The 19,486-nt window shown below is 35.9% G+C and overlaps 1 protein-coding gene across 7 annotated transcripts in view; it reads left to right on the forward strand.

Annotated features, from left to right (window-relative positions):
- LOC113228760 overlaps positions 1 to 19,486 on the forward strand; it is a 39,032-nt gene that overhangs the window by 4,741 nt on the left and 14,805 nt on the right. For 2 of the 7 annotated variants that reach the window (XM_026462125.1, XM_026462131.1), the window contains exons 2-6: positions 7,137 to 7,151; positions 11,306 to 11,459; positions 14,271 to 14,467; positions 17,037 to 17,060; positions 18,802 to 18,804. In XM_026462125.1, the coding sequence (XP_026317910.1) occupies positions 11,397 to 11,459; positions 14,271 to 14,467; positions 17,037 to 17,060; positions 18,802 to 18,804 (287 nt within the window). In that variant the 5' untranslated portion in view covers positions 7,137 to 7,151; positions 11,306 to 11,396. Of the gene's footprint in view, positions 1 to 3,368; positions 3,477 to 7,136; positions 7,152 to 11,305; positions 11,460 to 13,112; positions 13,191 to 14,270; positions 14,468 to 17,036; positions 17,061 to 18,801; positions 18,805 to 19,486 lie in introns of those variants that run through there. The other 5 variants (XM_026462130.1, XM_026462126.1, XM_026462127.1 and 2 more) reach the window with 5 other exon arrangements.

Below are 19,486 nucleotides of genomic sequence, written 5' to 3' on the forward strand. Positions count from 1 at the left end.
AAAATGCTGACGCGGTAACATACTTAATGTGCGGTATTAACCGTACAATTGTAATGAAGATAATATCTCTAACGTGGTCCATCATAACGTGGTGTGGGAAAAACAGCAAAACATCTAATTACAAATCAAACGGAATCACATTTCATCGGTAATTAAACATGTAATTTTGCAATTTTCATCCATTATGGCAAAGCTCATGTTTGAATGTCAATTTGAAGTGAAACAATTGACGACAACCGTCAATCGTCCCTATTTCTGGTTATATACTCCTTGTGCTGTATATAGAGGAGTGGGGTTTGCCCCACATACTACATATACGATACTGATTTTTTTTGTTAGTGACAGAGATCGCTGAGTTGTGAAACAATTTACTAATTAGTGGAGGATTTAGTAATTTTTTGGATGGTGTCGCTTTGCATTAAGACTAATATAATACAGGTTTGCAGAGCCAGATCTACGCTGCTTAGTGGATAAGTTATAGAGTAAATTATCTTTTTATTTTCGAAGTTTAAAATTAATTTTCTTGGCATAATTTGTTTTTATGAATACTTTGTGACGATATTGCAATACAAGAAATGTTATTTTATATGAAAAGATTAAGAGGAATAATAATACTAAACGAAATTCTTAAAAATGCCTTTATTTTATTGTGTTAGGTGAAAATTTGAATAATACTTCTAAAACTATGTAGGTTCTCTTTTATTGTAGCTGAAAACCGCATTCAAAAATCTTCGTTGAGTAAGAAATTCTAGTTATCAGAACTTTAATTGCTCATTATTTAAAATCTAAAATTTTGCATTGTGTTACTGTCAGTCTCAATGTACCACATATTTTTTTTTCACTCCCGTCTAAATTACATATTGAAGTTGAATATTAACTAATTAATATTCAACATTTTTTCAATTCAAATTATGTTGTTGCGTTTTCGTGGTTATAATAATAACAAATAAATATTAGACAACATAACATCGCACAGCTATTACAATAGTGTTGTAACTCAAAATATGCGAAATTTAGATTATACTATTGCTGAACCTAAAATTTGAATCGCTACACGTCAAAGTAAACATCGCTAGAATATTATGATACACAATTAAAAGATATCTACTTAATTCAACACGAGACAAACTTTTTGTGACCTAGTTCTGGGCAAAATAATCCTTGCTCAAAAATATAAAATAATTGTTTCCCTTTTATATTTTAGTATAATTTGGCTAGTAGGATATTGTTTAGATTTTAACTTATAACATAAATTTTAACAAACTTTAAAAATCGGAAGTGAGTAATTAATTTTTCGTAGAATCTGAAAAAAATACACTTTTTGAGTTAATACACTATTATATTAACTGTGCTATATGTTGCTCCGATTCCAAAGTACTAAAGCACTTGTGTTATGAAATCGGTAAAAACGACGGTAAATTGACCTAGCCGGGGATCGAATCCGGGACCTCAGAGATGGCGACGCCATGAAAACCAGTGTGCAAGACCACGGAGGTCGTAATTTTTTTTTTACTTTGCAGTTAAATCGCGAATTAGTTTTTTCAAACAAACTACCGTTTCGGGCCCTTTACAGATTCCATGGCCCGTAATTTATATTTGTTTTTAATTGATTTTGTCATAAATTGTTGTCTGTCACAGTTAAACAATAATACTGACCTGTTTGTGCTACAGGTAACTGTTTTGTGATATGATAACCCGTTAAGAATTGAAGCGTGGTTAGTTACAACATGGTTACAACCACATGTAATGTATGTATGCCATAGCCCAGTTTTTAAGCAACTTCAACGTAGTACCTACACGGTTTTTTTATCGCTTGAGAACGCATTTTTAATGTTCCAATTAAACTTCAGTTATTTTTTATCGGTTTTTTATTACTAGTAAACAGAGGTTTGTGTAAGTATAACGATCCGTTACAATATTTTCCATGAATCTATAATATAGATCACATCTTTATGTATTATATCTGTGTCCACATGGGTTTGTATAAGAGCTGTAACAAAATTTGTAAAGATATAAGTACAGATTATAATCTGACGAAAGACACCAGGCGCTCACTACGAGGAAAAAGGAGCCTAAGCACGCACTCAGAGAGGTGAAAATAACGTTGCCCGCCGTATGCAGTCGTGCGGAACCGAATGGTGGCATTGTAAATGATTCTAATGTAAATCTGAGCGCTTGCACTGTCAGCGATTCACTCAGCGGTAAGCACTCGGAGCGGACGGAGCCCTGGGTGTGTACCGCAATTATGAAATATTTGAAGCTGTGGCATGCCGACAGGATTAGATAGCCAGTTCCGCAAAATATTTAGAAATTGTTATGTAGATTTCTGTATGTCTAAATAATATTTCCTAACATTTTTATGACAAAAATGTTTCGAAACGCGATGAAGAAAAACCTGTCACTATAACCGTGGCAATCGTCGCTTACGACCGCGTCAAATATTTGTGTACAAAATATTTAATCCTTCTTATGTTCACTAGGCTCGCTGTGTCATAGTATAAATAAGACAAGTATGGTAACTCCATATAAACGTAGCAACAATAAACATTATCATAATTGCAATATAATCTCAACCACAGAAGAATAAATACAACAGCCCCCGTAGCATGGCTACGCATGTAGTCGCGACGCGCGCGATAAAATTGGAATAAGCGCGCGATAAAATTGGAATAAGCGCGCGCTATTGGCTGTCTCAATCACATCTAATTTAGATAGCCAATAGTGCGTGCGGAATTGGTTTGTTAGCGTCTGACGCGTGCCAACCATAGGCCTCGAAAGACCTACTTGAGCTCGGTCCGCCTTTTCGCTTTGTATGGTACGGTTGTGTCATTCTTTCGCGAAAATTCTCTAAAATCGTAGAAAAATGCCTTATTGTGCTGTTTTGGAGTGTAAAAACGATAGCTGCACTAAAAATATGACTAGTAGTAGTATTTTAAATCGGTAAGTCTTTTTTTAATAAATTTTCAAATTTTTTTCGTTCAGATGTTACTCGTTCGTCATAGTCCAGCTATTGGCCACAAGATGGCAGCATGTTGAATAAAATTTCAATATAAAATCATAACGTCGTAACTTGCAATAAAGGCGTTCTTTAGAAGTTTTAACGATGTAGCGACTGTGTTAAGTTTAAATTATATTATCAATCCAGAATTTGTTACATATTTTTAAATTGGAAATTTGTATTCTTCCGTGATCTCAAAGGAAACTCAATAGAATTACAATCATCAGCGCTATGCAACGCGAATGTATTCCGAGATTATGCAAATAGGTGTGCACACATACAAACCACGCTGCTATGTTTGTATGGAGTTACCATACTATAAAATCATTTACTTTTCTAACTATGCTTTTTTACACATTTCTCTTTCAAGTGCACTAAAAAGAAAGCTGAGTAACTTGACAACAACGACAACTACAAATTATTTAATATCTCCGACAAACTTTCCTGTCATTGGCGATAATGATATTATTAATAAGAGGTATTTTTGTTATTTTTACACGCCTTTTTACTAACATGGCTTTTTTTGAGCTCACGGGGCTTGATTATCTTCAAAATTTAAATGCGAAACGGGCCTTTCGCACAGTGCCTGTCGACGTCAGTCAACAGAACAATAGAATGGAATCATTTATTAAATTTTTTTAACCGACTTTGAAAAGAGAAAATGCTCAATTCAACTGTATTTTTGTGTGTTTATGTTACGCGATTGCTCTGACATTTGGAAACGATTTCGATGATTTTTTTTTGTTAGAAAGGGGGTACCTCAGTAGTCCGTATTCTACCGCTAAGGGTGGCAAAGTAGGGGATGAATCCTGTTTATTAAAATTCACTCATTTGCAATAAAAACTTGGCAAATAGATTCCACAATCTTTTGAGGTAGGTTTTTTTTTATAAAAAAGGTTATAATTATATCAGTCACTGTAACGTGAAAGCAAAATATCTGTTTAAAGGTGAAACCACATAAGTGACATTTTAAACAAAAAGTCTTTAATTTATACACGTGAAACTCATTAACAAATAATCTCAGTACAGAGTAAAAAAACCGACCTCAAAAGTACGTGGAATTACGTCTATTTGCTAAGTTTTATTGAAATATCCCCTAGTTCGCCACTATACAGGACTTGACACTGGAGATAATAAAAATCGGTTCTCACTATTCAAAGTACAATGAGAGAAAAACGCCTTGAATTGGAGAAATAGCAAAATCAACCATTAAAATAATTGCTCCTTAAGTAAAATTTAGGCGCTATTTATGAAAATGAATCTTCATGCGTGAACAGCCACCTTTAGAGGTGGATTATTTTCTTCGAAATGAAATGGGACCACAGATACAAATAAAACATACAGCCGAATTGAGAACCTCCTCCTTTTTGAAGCCGGTTAAAAAGCTATAAACTCGAAAAAATGGTGATTTTCTTACAATAGGGGCATCATTTGGAGATTTTTGTGGAAAATGTCACTTATGTGGTTTTACCTTTAAGCTAGACGAATAATCGTTATTGATTTGATGAATAATAATAGTTAATATAAAACAAAATATGACCTAAACAGAAAGGTGTGAAATCAAAAATAAAATACAATTTGTACAGGACATTCCATTTTTGAACCCTATGACTTGGGCCTTTTCAAGACGAAAGTGAATAGGCATTGTTTAGGTGTGCGTGGTCCATCGTCGAAGTGACGAGGACGTCACTTTCCATTAGGTGAGTTGGAGGTGATGGATGGAGGTCAAATGCGCATATATATTTTTATTAAAAAAAAATTCTTTGCTCTGTAGAATTTTCTAGAAAAGGATCTTCAGTAGAACAGTTGTCTGCAACATTTCCGTTCTCAGATTTTGATTCAGAAGTTACGGTTTAAAAAGGCTTTAATGTATAACTTTAAATCAACCTATAAAGGCCGTAGTTTTCATTCTACGCGTACTTTGCGATTTCATTCTGTTTCTGTTCGAGCTCTAATTATTCTAACATTATGGCGCATGTTGGATACTAGGGTTTTCATTCCGGGAATATCGGTCTCGAAAATTTCGAGAGTCTGAACGATTTTATCGGTAATTTCGAGACTTATATCTCTTAATTAAAAAAATCAAAAATCTACAAAAAAACTAACAGTCATTTTTTATTCTTGTTACATGGGCATAGCAACATCACTGTAGATTGGGGCTTAGTATAATCTATGGAGATTGAAGAACCAGTCCTCTTTATTTGAAATTACATTAAACGCTCTTTGTTTCTTACGTACTCACTATAAATATGAAAAAAAGAGGTTTTAAACAGTTTTTGATTCTATAATTTAAGTTATAAATAATTTATTATAAATAAATAAAACCAACGTGACTAAAGGATTATGTTTCGACTGCTTAAATTTTACTAATTTCAAGTGTGCAAACGTACTTTTGAAATAGTCTGAGAAGTCTCGTCTTCTATCCCGGAATTTTCTAGACCGACTCTCGATATTTTCCCGGGAAGCGGAAAAGCAGCAATATTGAAAGCCCTACTGCATAATAAGCTATTGCATGTCTATTGCTCACATAAGTATAAGTCTGCGTTTAACCCCTTGTACCGTGAAACCAAGACTGAAATTATGATTTTAGCAGCGTGGGAGCGTTGCCACAGGTACTGGTACAGGTACAGTTACTGGCGCGTTGTTTCGTCGCAGCATTATGGTTTCAACGCACCGAGTGCCACATGAGCAACCCGGACTTATTCCCATCTGATCCCCTAAAACCGATCCCCTGGTCGTTCCGTTTTATTTTAAATTATTTTCTATTCCTCTAGGAACCCCAATGCAGTGTATCAAGAACAAATTTTAATATTTTATTTCCACTTGATACCCTGGTACTTCCAAGTTTATTTTTGGTAGGTACTGTGGCACAGTCAACAAGACACGTTTATCATTGTATGTGATAATCATAACATGAAACTAGATTTTAAATATTGCTCAAGACTGATTTATGTTACTTGTGATTTGCAATATGCAAATAATAATGACCTGTCACAAAAAAAAATTGATTGTCTATGATAATTGTAACATTTGATCATAATTCCTCAATAAATGAATATTTAGTTTCAAAACTTCTTTTTCTCTGGACTGTACTTATCTTACAACTACAATGAGTTCCGTTGGGAGTTGCAAAATATAGAGGGGATCAGTTGCAATTTTAAATTGTCGGTGGAGCATCAGATGGGAATTAATCGTAATCCGGTGTCGCAACGTAACGACACTTACTTACACGTCACAGCACCAGACTTCCTCTCCTATGGATGTACTCTCGTTCTCATTCGACATTCTGACAGTAATTGTTTCGGACGAATGTCGGATGGAGCAGACCCCCTGGCCCCTTGTCCAATGCCCACGCGTTCCGTCGCCGCGTGTCATTTCGACGCAACGCATCGTGTGTGGCATTGCTCTTAGTTCACAATATAGCCATATCATGCTCCTCGAATGTAACAAGGGACCTCGGATTCTGGCACATTGTTTTAAAAAAGGTTTTACTAATAGAGGTTTAGCAGAGAAAAATGAACAACGAATGTTTGAAATTGTCGAAACATTGGAATTATGTATCAATTTTAAGTCTTTGCTTTTGTTTTAACAATTTTAATGATTAGCCATTTATTGTTGTAATCGGATATTCGTCTTTTTAGACGCAATTAATTCTTCCGCCCGCCAACTAAAACGCGGCCACGTGACCCAAATATATATTTTTTGAGATATCAAAAGAACATCATGTATATTATTACTATTTTCGTATAAAAAAGATAAATAACCTGCTAGTAAAGACAACATGATATTCAGTAAAACCAAAATAGTACAATTTAGTAAAAAAAAAAATTGCTTCCATTACGCTCGGCCCTCGGCGCCAATGTAGATTGAACATATTACATCATAAATGGACAAACATAAAACTTTGACGGAGAAAAATGTTAACACATTTCAATTCGAGATTTTATCTTGTATGTTGTGACGTGAATAACTTATTTTTATCAGTATCATTATTAGGTCAATTAGTGCTGTAAGGAACCCTATTATGCACGTCCCACTTCCAATGAAAGTTGGGGTTGCTCGCTTCACACTCTCATGCTATTTGATTTATTTGTCAGCATGTATTTTATTTTTTAATATTTTATTTTTTGTATTTCAGAGAATCTATAATACAGTGAGTATTGTCGACTTTGTATGTTCTTGGTGTGGATTTTTTTATCGCTCGCTAAAAACATGTATTCTCAAATATTTTATACTTGAAAACTCCGTAATAACTCTATTAATATTGCCGTAACACTTATTAGCCGTTTTAGGGTGTCATTATTGTGGAAGCCGGAACGTAAGGGATTACCGGACGAACCAACGAGGCCTTGGATTATACGAGTCAGCCCTTTCATTATTTCACGTAATGGAACCAAATCCTCTATTCGTTAGTTCTGCGTGGTTATACATAGTAGAGAAAACTTTTTTCCATACACGTTAATAAATATATGAAATAAAGAACACCAAGCTTTAGTTTACTTGAGCACCATAATTATTGTTCTTTCTGCATTATTATGAAGCTCATTGTTATTAAATATGTTTAAATGTACAGAAATGGATTTTCGCGTGTGCTGTCCTAACATTTTTCTAGCCTAAGCAGGCAAAGAGTTGCACGATTCATAAATGACAATGTTTGTGTGTTATCTTTTTAAACAATGAAAATACTTCCGAGTATGTTCAAGAAACACGTATTTATTTTATATAAGTGTTAATTATACTTTTTGTTATTTATTTTTTTAAATTTATCTCTTAGTTACAAAAGCATAAAACATAGTTTTATTTTACACCGTTAGACAAATACTTAATGTCCTTAACGACCATGATAAAAAAAGATTTAAAATTTTATCTAAAATGTTGCTCCATTTTAAAACCATTTCTTTCGTTATGTGCGTAAAATTATGTTATGTATTTAGCGAGCGATTTAAAATATTAATGCATGTTAACAAGAACTCGTAATCTCTTTTCTGTTATCGTGCTAATTTAGTTTATTGTCATCATTAATTTAACCGTTCTATAACAACACATTTTCCGGAAATTTTAATGTTACTTACCTTTCAAAGAATGATATTAATGCCATTTAACTTCTTTCTGCAGTTCACATGATATTAAAACCGTGGAATTTCTTTCTGCATTTTACATTTCATGGACTTTGTTACTGCGTTTCATGTGATATTAATATGCCATCGAATTTTGTTTCATTTTACGTGATATTAATGCTGTTGAACTTTTTACTGCATTTCACATGACATGAGTGGCATGGAATTTCTTCCTGCATTTCGTGTCATTGGTGCCGTGGATTTTCTTACTGCATTTCATATGATACTAAAGCCATGGAATTTCTTTCTGCAGTTCACAAGATATTAATGCCATTTCTTTTTTGATTTCACGTGATATATTATCATTCTTTTATCTGTACCTGGTAAAATGCACTTTATACACTTAGTTGTATGGTCGGTGCGTGTGTCACTTTAAGTTGAAATTTTATTTGGAATATCTAGTAAGTGTTTGATTTTAGTAAGTTACCTTTAGTTGATTTGATTCTACGTAAACACTCGACCCACCCGGGCCGAGTGGTATCGTAAAGTGGTAAAGATGGTACCTTAGTAGGTCCCACTAAAATTTGAACAAAATATTTCACATGTAAGGGTGACAAAGTAGGCGATGAATAGGGGTTTATTGGATATAACGTACTGTAATACCACAGTGTTTTTTTTTATGTAAACAAGGAGGCAAACGAGTAGACGAGCCACTTGATAGGAGGTGGTCATCGTCGCCCATGGAAATTTGCAACATCAGATGAGCTGCCTATGCGTTGCCAGCCTTTGAGAGCCTGTAAACACGTTTTTTGAAGAACCCCGTGTCATAGCGCAAATGAAATACTACAGGAGGAAGATCATTCCATATCATGCAGGTTCGAGGAAGAAACGAACCAGATGCCCACGTGGTCTTGCCAATGCCAGGCATCTAAGATGTGGGGATGGACTCTACTCCTTAGGCGGGAGGTGCGATGGTAGAAACGAGTGTTATAAAGGCGTTAGAACACATATAGAGAGCCAACGTCTCTCCGTAGGCTAAGGGGCTCCATACCGTCTGTGAGTTTGGGATCATCGATAATACGAACAGCCCTACGTTGGATGGGATCAAGTGGATCAAGCTGGTATTTGGAGGCCTCCGCAGAAAGAGATGCGAGCAATACTCCATATGGGGCCGTACTTGTGTTTTATATAACAAAAGTCGGTGACCTGGAGAGAAGTACTGCTTCGCTCTATTGAGCACTCCGAGCTTTTTTGAAGCCAGTTTGGCTTTGCTTTCCAAATGACTCCGGAACTGGACTTCGTTCGTGATGTCGACTCCAAGTATCCCAATACTCTTTGAGATGGTAAGGGCAGTGTTCTGGAACTTTGGCGCTGTTACCAATGGGGATTTTTAGTGGTAAACGCGCACACTTGTACCTCTGCGGCTAAATTGTACTAGATTCTGTCGGCCCCATTCTGAGACCTGCTCCAAAGAAGTGTCAGGTACATTTGTAGAGAGGTAGACTGTGATAATATGCTAACAACCGAAATTGAGCTATGACGTTTCACAGTCAAGATTAACGTGTTATTGTTTTCGCAAACAATGCATTGTTACTGAACGTTTGTTACGGGCTCTCAAAAACAAGGTGACAGATTTTCTATGTACTGACAGGAACCCCTATGTTTAATATGCTTAGAAAATTATTTAAGTGGCTTATCGGTTGAACACTTTCGGCACTGCTTTGAGATTTCAGTTTCGGTTCTGTGTTTTACATATTTACGAAATGAATTTACTTTTATTTAAATTTCGTAATTGGTAAGTTTTGAATATCAACAGGAATTGTACAATGTACAACCGTGTACAGATTTGCGACTTTGCGAAGACGACTGTTGAGGAAGGCCACTTTGTATTTGTTTTTCGTATTAACCGCGTTATACGTCCTAGTGTCACGCGGTGTATCTAACGATTTTGCTTTGTTTAAATGTTGGATAAAAAAAGACAGATGCGCGTTAAAGATATCGTGTGGTTCTACTTACAATCTAGGACGTGAGACGGGTTAACATAATGTCTGTAACAATTTTTCACGAAAAAAGGTGCTTCTTTTATTAACACAAAATACATTTAGTACATCGAAATTTTGCCTCAAACTTCGACGTCTTTGAATCCAATCGAAAATCAAGATTGTGTCATGAAGTTGATATCAGTGCCACGATAGAGATCTTGGATTGGAAGAAATGAGAAACGTCGAAATTACATGGCTGAGTTTCAATAAATATGGCGCTTATTAAAAAACGGGTCATTACACTAACTAAAATACAACATATATTGTAAATAATCGTTGCATTTCTCATTTTTAAAATAACATCATTTACATGGGCTACATGTAAACACCGAATAAACTCTATGGCTACTAACAAACGCAAATTACGCAGCTGAATGACAAATTTAGCATTTTTTATAGTATCAAGTAATGGGACGAACAAATCATGCGTCTGGTGGTAAGCGTCACGCCTGTCCTTAACAGTTGCATTGCCACTACAGGCTTAAATCGCAAAGATCTGAGGGGCACTGCGCGTCCGTTACCCTGAGGCATAAGTTGACAATTTCACCAGCACCCTTACCCTTCAAAAACCATAAAATACGTAAGGTAGCAGTACTTCCCTGGACGAACTCTTACAAGGAGCTCCACTCCTACAAAAATATGGTACTCGAAATTTATTTCAACATTTCACCATCGCGTATTATGCCTGGTTAATTCAGCCGTGTAATTTTTTTACTACGTTTTTTTCCGGAGTAAAATGACAGTTCAATTGTATATAAGGCCTGCCAGTTTACGAGCAGCAGGTGGTTGCAGTCGATAGATCCATCGACATTGTCGATTGCATACTGACTACGCTTTAGAAATAAATGACCGAATTTGCTTTTTTTAAATGTAATTTATGTTTAAAAAAGTTGGAAAGACAGTATAATTAAAGGAGACGTCTTCTTGGAGGAATAAAATAATGCGTACGTGTACTCTACGAATCGATTTCGTTACCAGTGGGCCAATAGTCAAAACAGAAGAAAGGTTATTGATAATGCCCTTTTTAAACATTGGCATTCTCATTAAGAATAAAATTGTCGTCAGGAACTAAGTACATGATTATTTAAAATTTTGCAAGGAAATGGCAACCTTGCAAACGTCATTTTACACCGTTCTGGAAAAAACATAGTATGCATTTGTCCATAGTCTATTTCTGTTTTGCATAAATGTCACATTACTTTTGAAAGGTACATAGAACATGGTTTAGAAGAAGCACTGAAGGAAGATAAGGGCACAGGATGTGAAATCCCGGAGCTGGATCCTTTTGCGCCTGAGATCATGAAGTTTGATAAGAAACTGCCACAAATCGTGTGCGACGGCCATGATTGGGTCAGGTGTTACGTAAGTATCTAACTTAACTAAGGTACTTATATCTACAGAGCTGCCGAGAAACGCAAAAGGCTCAACCTCAGCCAAACAGCTTGCGCCTTTTGAAAGAAAGAGAAAGAAAGAAAATACGATTATTAATACAAAGATCGAACACTCAGATAAAATTCCTTCGATCCGGTCGGATTCGAACCGACGTCTTCTTGCATACCGTGCCAGACGCTATACCAACTAAGCCACGGAACGAACCAACGGACCTCACGAGTTTTTCTATGTACTTGCGTCGTGTCTTTGTACTTAGTCTTTCAACGACTTCTTAGTCGTAGCGCCATCTATGAGAAATCTATTACAGATTTATCACCCAGTTAGTACCTTTACAGCTACCAGTCCTGGCGAGAGATGTCGCTATTCACTGTATTAATTAAATTTTTATTGAATTGATATTCAATTATTTTTCGATCGGGTCGAAGGAATTTTTTCTGAGTGTTTTTTCTGAGTGTTCGATCTTTGTATTGTATTATGAAATTATAACAAACTAGTGGAGTAATTTCACAAAAAGTAATTGAATATCAATTCAATAAAAATTTAATTAAAGAAAACACATTTAATTTGTATTTTGGGTGTAACCCTTGGTCTGCCAGCTAAAGAACTTTCAGTTCGCTTCGTTGATGCCTCTAACGATGGCTACTTCCGCCAAATTAAGGCCCGTTTCAGCTGTAAACGCGCGTTAGCAAAACGCGGGTCAAACGCTTCTCATGTGAACCGGTCCTAAGTTTAGTTTTTTTATGATATCAAGCTACGAGACGAACAAGTTTAAATCGCAAAGATCACCCAGGGACATATAATTTCACCAGCACCCTTACTTTTCAAATCCGGAACGCGGTAATGTTCACATTGCTACATGACTGCAGAAATAGGTAAGATGGCAACATTTTCATGAAAGAACTCTTTCACTGGGAGCTCTACTGCTACTTAATAAAAAGAGTTATCCAAAGAGAAAACGACGTGATCCTCGTTGGATTTTCGTAGCAGTCGAGTTCCTTGTGTCTTTCACACTCTTGACTCGTGACCAGGACTCTTGTCCGTCTAGGAAGTACTGCCATCTTATCTATTTCTGTCGCCAAGCTGTAATGTGAGCACTATTGCGTTAGGGACAGGTGTGTCGCTTAGCACCAGGCTTGTTCGTCGCGTCACTTGGTAGAACAATAAAAAAACCATAAGTCAAATGTAAATAATGTCTTTTTTCCACATATTTTAATTTAATATTTCATTTATTTAATGAAATTTAAATACAACTACAAGTACTGAAGTAGGTTAGAACTTATATCTACTTCTCCGTTACGCAAGCCTTTAACACGCTTTTTATGTAACAAACGAAAAAAGGAAGGTTGCCTATTTACACAAGTCTGGTACAGTCTTCATTTGCACATCTGTATCCAAAGTGTATTTAATGTAAGCGCTATTTATAAAACGTGTGTATACATAAACACCTTGTTAGTTTACATATTTTGTTGAGTAAAATGGTTTCGTTTTTGAATTTAGTCACAGTTATGTCGGAAGCCTCGGTGATTTGTTCCTCTCCTCGTTAACTGCCTAAATACGGGGTATGCTGCATGGCAGTCCTCAGGCAGGAGACTGCTCACACACTATTCTGCATATGGTCCACGTACGGAGTCCCGCAGGGTTGCAGGATACATTCATGATCCTGCATTACATGGCGGACGGCAAGGCGGACTGCAATGCAGGGTAATGAATGTCCCGTTTTAATTAGTGCCGTTACGTTGCGACCACGGAATAAAAAAAAACAATGGAAGTGCTTTAAGCCTCGATTACTATCAGGACCATTTATTGGTAGGTCAATGATCAGGACCGATGTCGCCAAAGCTCATACTACATTCTTAATTTGAAACACGACAAAATTGGTCATAGTTTCAAATTTAAAAAGAAATAACAAGTTCCGGATTATTAATATAATTTAAACTTTACTCTGTTGGCATTACGTTCAAAGTTCAATACCTATTATTACAAGTTACGACGTTTTGATGTTATATTGAAATTTAAATCAAAGTTGTATCTAGCGGTTAATTGCTGAACGACGACGAATTGGGGTTATTAATTTAGTTCTCCTAAAAAGAAGAGACCGTTTTGCAAGGTTATAAGCTTTATTTTCGGGTGTTGTAACAAAAAAAAAAAATTTGGATAAACAGAATATTTTTTGGGTTTTTGTTTTTTATTTAATTCCTGGGCGTAGTTGTTTAGTAAAATTGAACCTTTGTCATACTCATGACTTTGTGGAGTAGAACGTGGTCGGTGCGCCACTGGTTGTCGTTCTGTAATTAGTTAATTATTAATATGAAAAAGGCGGAGCCAGTGTGTGGCTATTCATGGTTTGATGGCTGTGCGATGAAATCTGTTAAATCACCTTGTAAAATGACCTTGCAAGGGTATTAAATAAAGAAATGTTTCGTTAAGACAATGTTTTGCGATACCTCAGTGTTTATTGACCCGTTTTAACATTTCGCACCCCTCATGGAAGAATGACGTAAGTGGGTTACGTCAAAAACCATTTATTGCTCCATTAGATAGAGAAAAATATAACCCACATCCTCTCCAATTCTTGTAACTCTGTTGACTAATATTGTAGATAGAGTTACAAGAATTGGAGAGGATGTGGATTACATTTTTCTGTATCTAATGGAGTAATAAACATGTTTGACGTAACTCCACTTATGCCATTCTTCCATGAGGGGCGCGATTTAATGTTAAGCTTTCTACTGGAGACACAATAGATTGAGACTGAATTTTTGAAATACATTCTTTTTTTAGCAAGACGAATGCACAGTGACACCACAAGCCTTAATGTCGATTATGAGCATAAAGTGCTTGTACTACGACATCATATATGAGTCCGATCGACATTACTCCGTGTCATCTAAGGCCACGAAGGTTACTGGCAACGGCATTTACTGGCTCAAAGCTTCGGACCATGTTAAAGTGAAGTGTACTGGAACTCATCTTAGGAAGTAAGTACTTTTACTCATAATTACCAAGTTTTTTTCATATTTTTCAAACGAATTAACATTTTTTTTGTCATGTACGTTGTGTTTAAAAATTTTATAGAACCAGTATAACTTATTTTAGTGTTATTGTAATGGCCGTTTCCTCATGCTCCTATCGGGTGCTCCCACTGGTAGGAGCACGAGAACTATTATGTCCTTATCGACACCTCCTACGTAAAGTATCGTATGTCGAAATTGCCAAGTTTACAGGGAAGCATTTTAAAGTTCTGAATTTACTGAAATGAGCATAACACGACAAAGATAATCGAATAGATCATCTAACCGATATGTAGGATTTTACAATACTCTGTGTGAGTAACCGTTTGCCGAATAAAACTGAAAAATGCTAAAGTCACCTGTTATGTTCCTTTCAATGGATTCAAAACTTTAAAACACTTCCCTGTAAACTTGGCAATTTCGACATACGATACTTTACGTAGGAGGGTCGTTATGCTCCTATCGTGACGTCGTATCTAATAACTAATAATACACTGAGCTAGAATAGAATATATATTTCAATAAAAAAAGTCAAAAATATCTTTATTTCATAAGTAAGAAAATTACACTTGAAATCGTCATACTGATTAAACTCCACTGCACATTCTTAAGGCAGATTCCCCTGAGAAGAATGAGCAAGAAACTCTAAGGGTTGCTCTTTATAATTAATGTAGATATTTGTGTAGTATATACAGAAACAACCTGAAAGAGCTAAACGGTTCATTACCATGGATTTTATTCATCCAAGTACGTAGAAGTTGTATTAAAAAACTTTTAGTATAATGTTTTTGTTTTACTATAGTTTTAAATCTCATGGGTATAATACACGCACATAATCAACATTGGCCCGCACTGGGGAAGCCCTGTGTCGCGGGTTCCATGGACACACACATAGACAACCACAAACTACACCCAAACTCACGAGATAAATAAATGTAGGCCATACAAATATTTCTCCCGGCCCAGGTATCGAACTTGGGACCTCTGCGTGGCAGTCCGGCGTGGTAACCGTTCGGCCACGGAGGCAGTTTAGGAAGCATTAGCAGGAACACGAGGATATTATTATCCTTTTGGTCCTACCAGTAGAAGCATAAGGACAAATTAGTTCTCGTGCTCGTACCAGTGTGAGCACCCAATAGGAGCATGAGGAAACGGTCCTAACATTGGGTCCAAAAATACCGGTATTTAAATTTAAGTACTAGTATAATATACTCCCGGACACATAATTCGAGCCCGGGTTTTTGCCTTAAAGGGCTAGAATACAAAAATAGTGTTATTGTCGTAGAAAAAGGTTTCCCGCGGTTTTGCAAGTCCAAATTTCCAACAAGGACTTATGGAAAAGACTTTTAATATACTAGTTTCAAAATTGCGTAGGATAGTTCTTGATCAATCGAACATTGTTTAAGCTTAGGCCATATAATACAGATGCGAGGTGGCTCTAATTAAGTGTCCGGGAGTGTATATACATACGTCCACGCAAGCACGCACACGTAGTTGTTTTTTTGTGTATATAAATGTAAATAGTAACGGGTGGGAGTCTGAAGATCTGTGACACGGTTGTAGTTACCTCGTACGGCCCCCAGTTTCTGGCTTAAGGTAGTTAAGTGTTCTGTCTTATTTATTCGGTATTTAATGTGTATTTATAGAATCTTCCTTACATTATTATACGGGTGGACTGGAACGGCCGACAAAGTGGAAAACTCTGAAGAATCTTACACATCGAACATGAAATCAAATACTGTTGTAACTCAAAAATAGTGATGTTGAAAAGACCCAATCTAACAATTCAAAAATTACTTAATGGGACCAATAAATATGTATTCTCGTTTATAAGTGGATAAGTAAATATTATGTATAAATTGTTGTCACATTGATGGACTCGCCGTAAACAATTTTTCGATTGACGCGATGAGGAAGTTGACAAAAATATGCGAGTTGTATGCCGTTGAACACGGACTCAAGTATAATGTCAAAAAAAGCGAAGTAGTTATTTTTGAGGCGGGCAAGAGAAGTTATTCCAATGTACCAATGGTAACACTTTATGGGGTCCCTTTGAACTTTGTCACTAAACTCAAGTAGGTACATGGGTCACTGGGTAACGGACGACCTGATGATTTAGATATCGTGACGGAGCGTAGGTCGTTGGCTGTCCGACGCAACACGCCGGCTCGCAGAGCAGGTAAAGATTACACTCTTTAAAGCGTACTGCCAGTACTTTTTCGCGTGCAGCCTGTGGACTAGGTTTACGCAGAGAGCATACAACAACAATCAATATAACAACGCGTTGTTACTTGCGAAACTCACGTCTTCGATTTTAGTGAGACTGTCGACGTGAATGTCCCCTACCCTATAAACCATTAACCCGCATTACAGAAATGTGGTATATCGTCACGTGTCACAGCTTTAGGGATTTGTTTGTAAAAACAAAGGTTTTAAAATTAATAGAGTGTAACAATTTGATTGCATTTACTGCTGCATGAACAGATTGATTTATTTTTTAAACTTTTGTTTTTAATTTGCGTTGCATTATTTTCAGTTCGTCTGTTAGTACCACGCAGAGGTAAGTTTACATTTTAGCTTCTTAGCTTGATATTGGTGATTTATGGGGTTATAAGGAACAGTTAACAAACCCTGTAGGTCTGAGAGGTAAAGAACGTAAAGTGCCAAATACTCGTAGTGTTTTTACTACATAGCGTTTTAAAGAGAATGAGGCTCTTAATTAGGCATTTAAAATCAACCTTAAGGGCAAATACAATATGTTAAATAAAAAACAAACGAGGCTTGAAGAAGCAAATAGGCCTTAGGGCGAGGTATTTCAACGCGATACAGGTTCTAGGAGGTGAGGTGTGGGGTGTCGTCGTCGCGCAATGTAAATTACTATGAATACAATAAGAAAGGCGGAGAAAATGTGACACAGATCTGACTTCGCGACTTCGAGTGCCCGATGGCGACAGACGGCACGGCGTGTCGTTAATCCGGGTAATTTGCAAATTTAGGGATAAATGTGAATGTAACAACTACAGGGCTTCAGTTGAAAGCCAAAATTTAGCGGGTTCTCTGTTAGTACCTATGAGTAGATACAACCTCACATGGCTTTGCTTGATTGCGTATAACAGCGAGTGTTGAATCAATCACTTTAGAAAAAAATATATAGTTAAATTGATGATATACACTTGATTAGTATATGGCGTGAAAACACAATTCCTAAAAATTTTCACTATAGAAAAAAAACACGAACTTACCTCGAAATTTTACAAGAAAACCGCTGTATACATACACCAATCATCACTTAAATGCTAAACGGCCGCATGTCAAAAGTTCACTTTTTTACCAGAGAGGCGATCAAAGTTTTTGACCCATTGACTTACAAATAAATGGACGACGGGTCTAATACAAAAACCACGAAAAAAATGTCCCAAGTCAACCTATTTAAACGTAGTGACATGTAAAGGAATATGAAAAAGCTAAAACATTGAATTTAAATTGTAATGTCATCGCAGTACTGTCTAATTTTGCTTGCTTCGCTGTCAGTCAAACAAACGAAGACTAAAGCGTGAATGACGCTCTGTATACGATTTTAACGCCCTATAAGTTCGGACACTTTTTAGCGTGGACCCCACGTCCATATAATTGTAAGTCAATGTTTTGACCTCATTTTTTAAAATTTTAACAACACAAGATGCTTATTTTATGGCTTATAAATTTGTAAACACAGACACAACTCACAAAATGACTGTTTAGCTCAAAAGTTAGCCACGAAAGTGCAGAATGCCAAACAGGCATTTGCGTAATTCCGTTGTTTATAATGCCAAATCGCTAGGTGTCTTCGTGTAGTATTAAAATCTGACCGTTTTTGAAACACATTTTTGCAATAATAATATTTATGAAATTTTTTTGACGCCATGTTTTTTTTATATCAACTGAACTAAATAGAACACGTATAGTATCTATATAAATTTTTTCAAATGCGTTTAGTTTGTAAAAAAATAAATACGGAAAAATAAAGACAGTGTTAGTGTATAGAACCGATTCGGTATGGCAAAAAATTAAATTCGAGCTGAAGCAGTACGACTCCTAAGGTTCTTTACTTCTCACCTACAGAAACTATCCATGGAAACTAACAGTGCTTCCAAAGAAATTATAACATTGTCAGCAAGTACCCGCATACCCAACATACAAACTTTCATTTCCACATCCACTAACTAAAAAGTGATAAAATATTTTTTTGTAAAAATTGAGACTTACATGGTTAAATATAACGTTAATTTTATGAATCTAAACAATCAATTATCGTTTTTCAGGCGGTAAGTACATTCACGTTCTTTTAAAGATATAAAAGGGGGTATCCATTACGTTCGCGCACCAACCATGGTCCGTGGATCTGCAACCGCTCTATGGAGAGGTTATGGGCATCACTACAAGAAAACCGAATGCTCTGTTAGGTTCGACTCTGCTCCGCGCATGCATCTGCTCCACAGTTTTCACTTAGGCTCTTTTTAAATTAAATTCCTGTTCAATAATGACAAAAAAATATATGATTGCTAGTTGTCTTAAATAATTGAACGTATTGAGAAAAACTACAATTTATTAAGCTGTTTATATGAAATAAAATTTACAGTTACGTCCTTCAAATTGAATAAAAAGAAATATCTCTTTACATGTAAACATCCGTTGTTTATAAAATTTATATAATATTCTTTATTGTACAAAGAAAAGACACATGAAACACACGTTACAATGGACATATACAAAGGTGAGCTTATCTCTATAAGAGATCTCTTCCAGCCAACCCTAGCCGTGGTGCAAAAATGAAGTCTGCGGGACTAATTAATGTACAACAAAATTTAAATTTAAATGTGAATAAAATATAAATGATAATAATATACATACATATGCACATACATTTACACGAAAGAATAGATAATTTAATTTCAAACAGAATGTATTGTTAATATTTTTTTAACTTATATAGTTCATATATTATTT

Source organism: Hyposmocoma kahamanoa, unplaced genomic scaffold (genome assembly GCF_003589595.1).
Source record: "Hyposmocoma kahamanoa isolate Upper Pololo Valley unplaced genomic scaffold, ASM358959v1 240, whole genome shotgun sequence".
NCBI lineage: Eukaryota > Metazoa > Arthropoda > Insecta > Lepidoptera > Cosmopterigidae > Hyposmocoma > Hyposmocoma kahamanoa.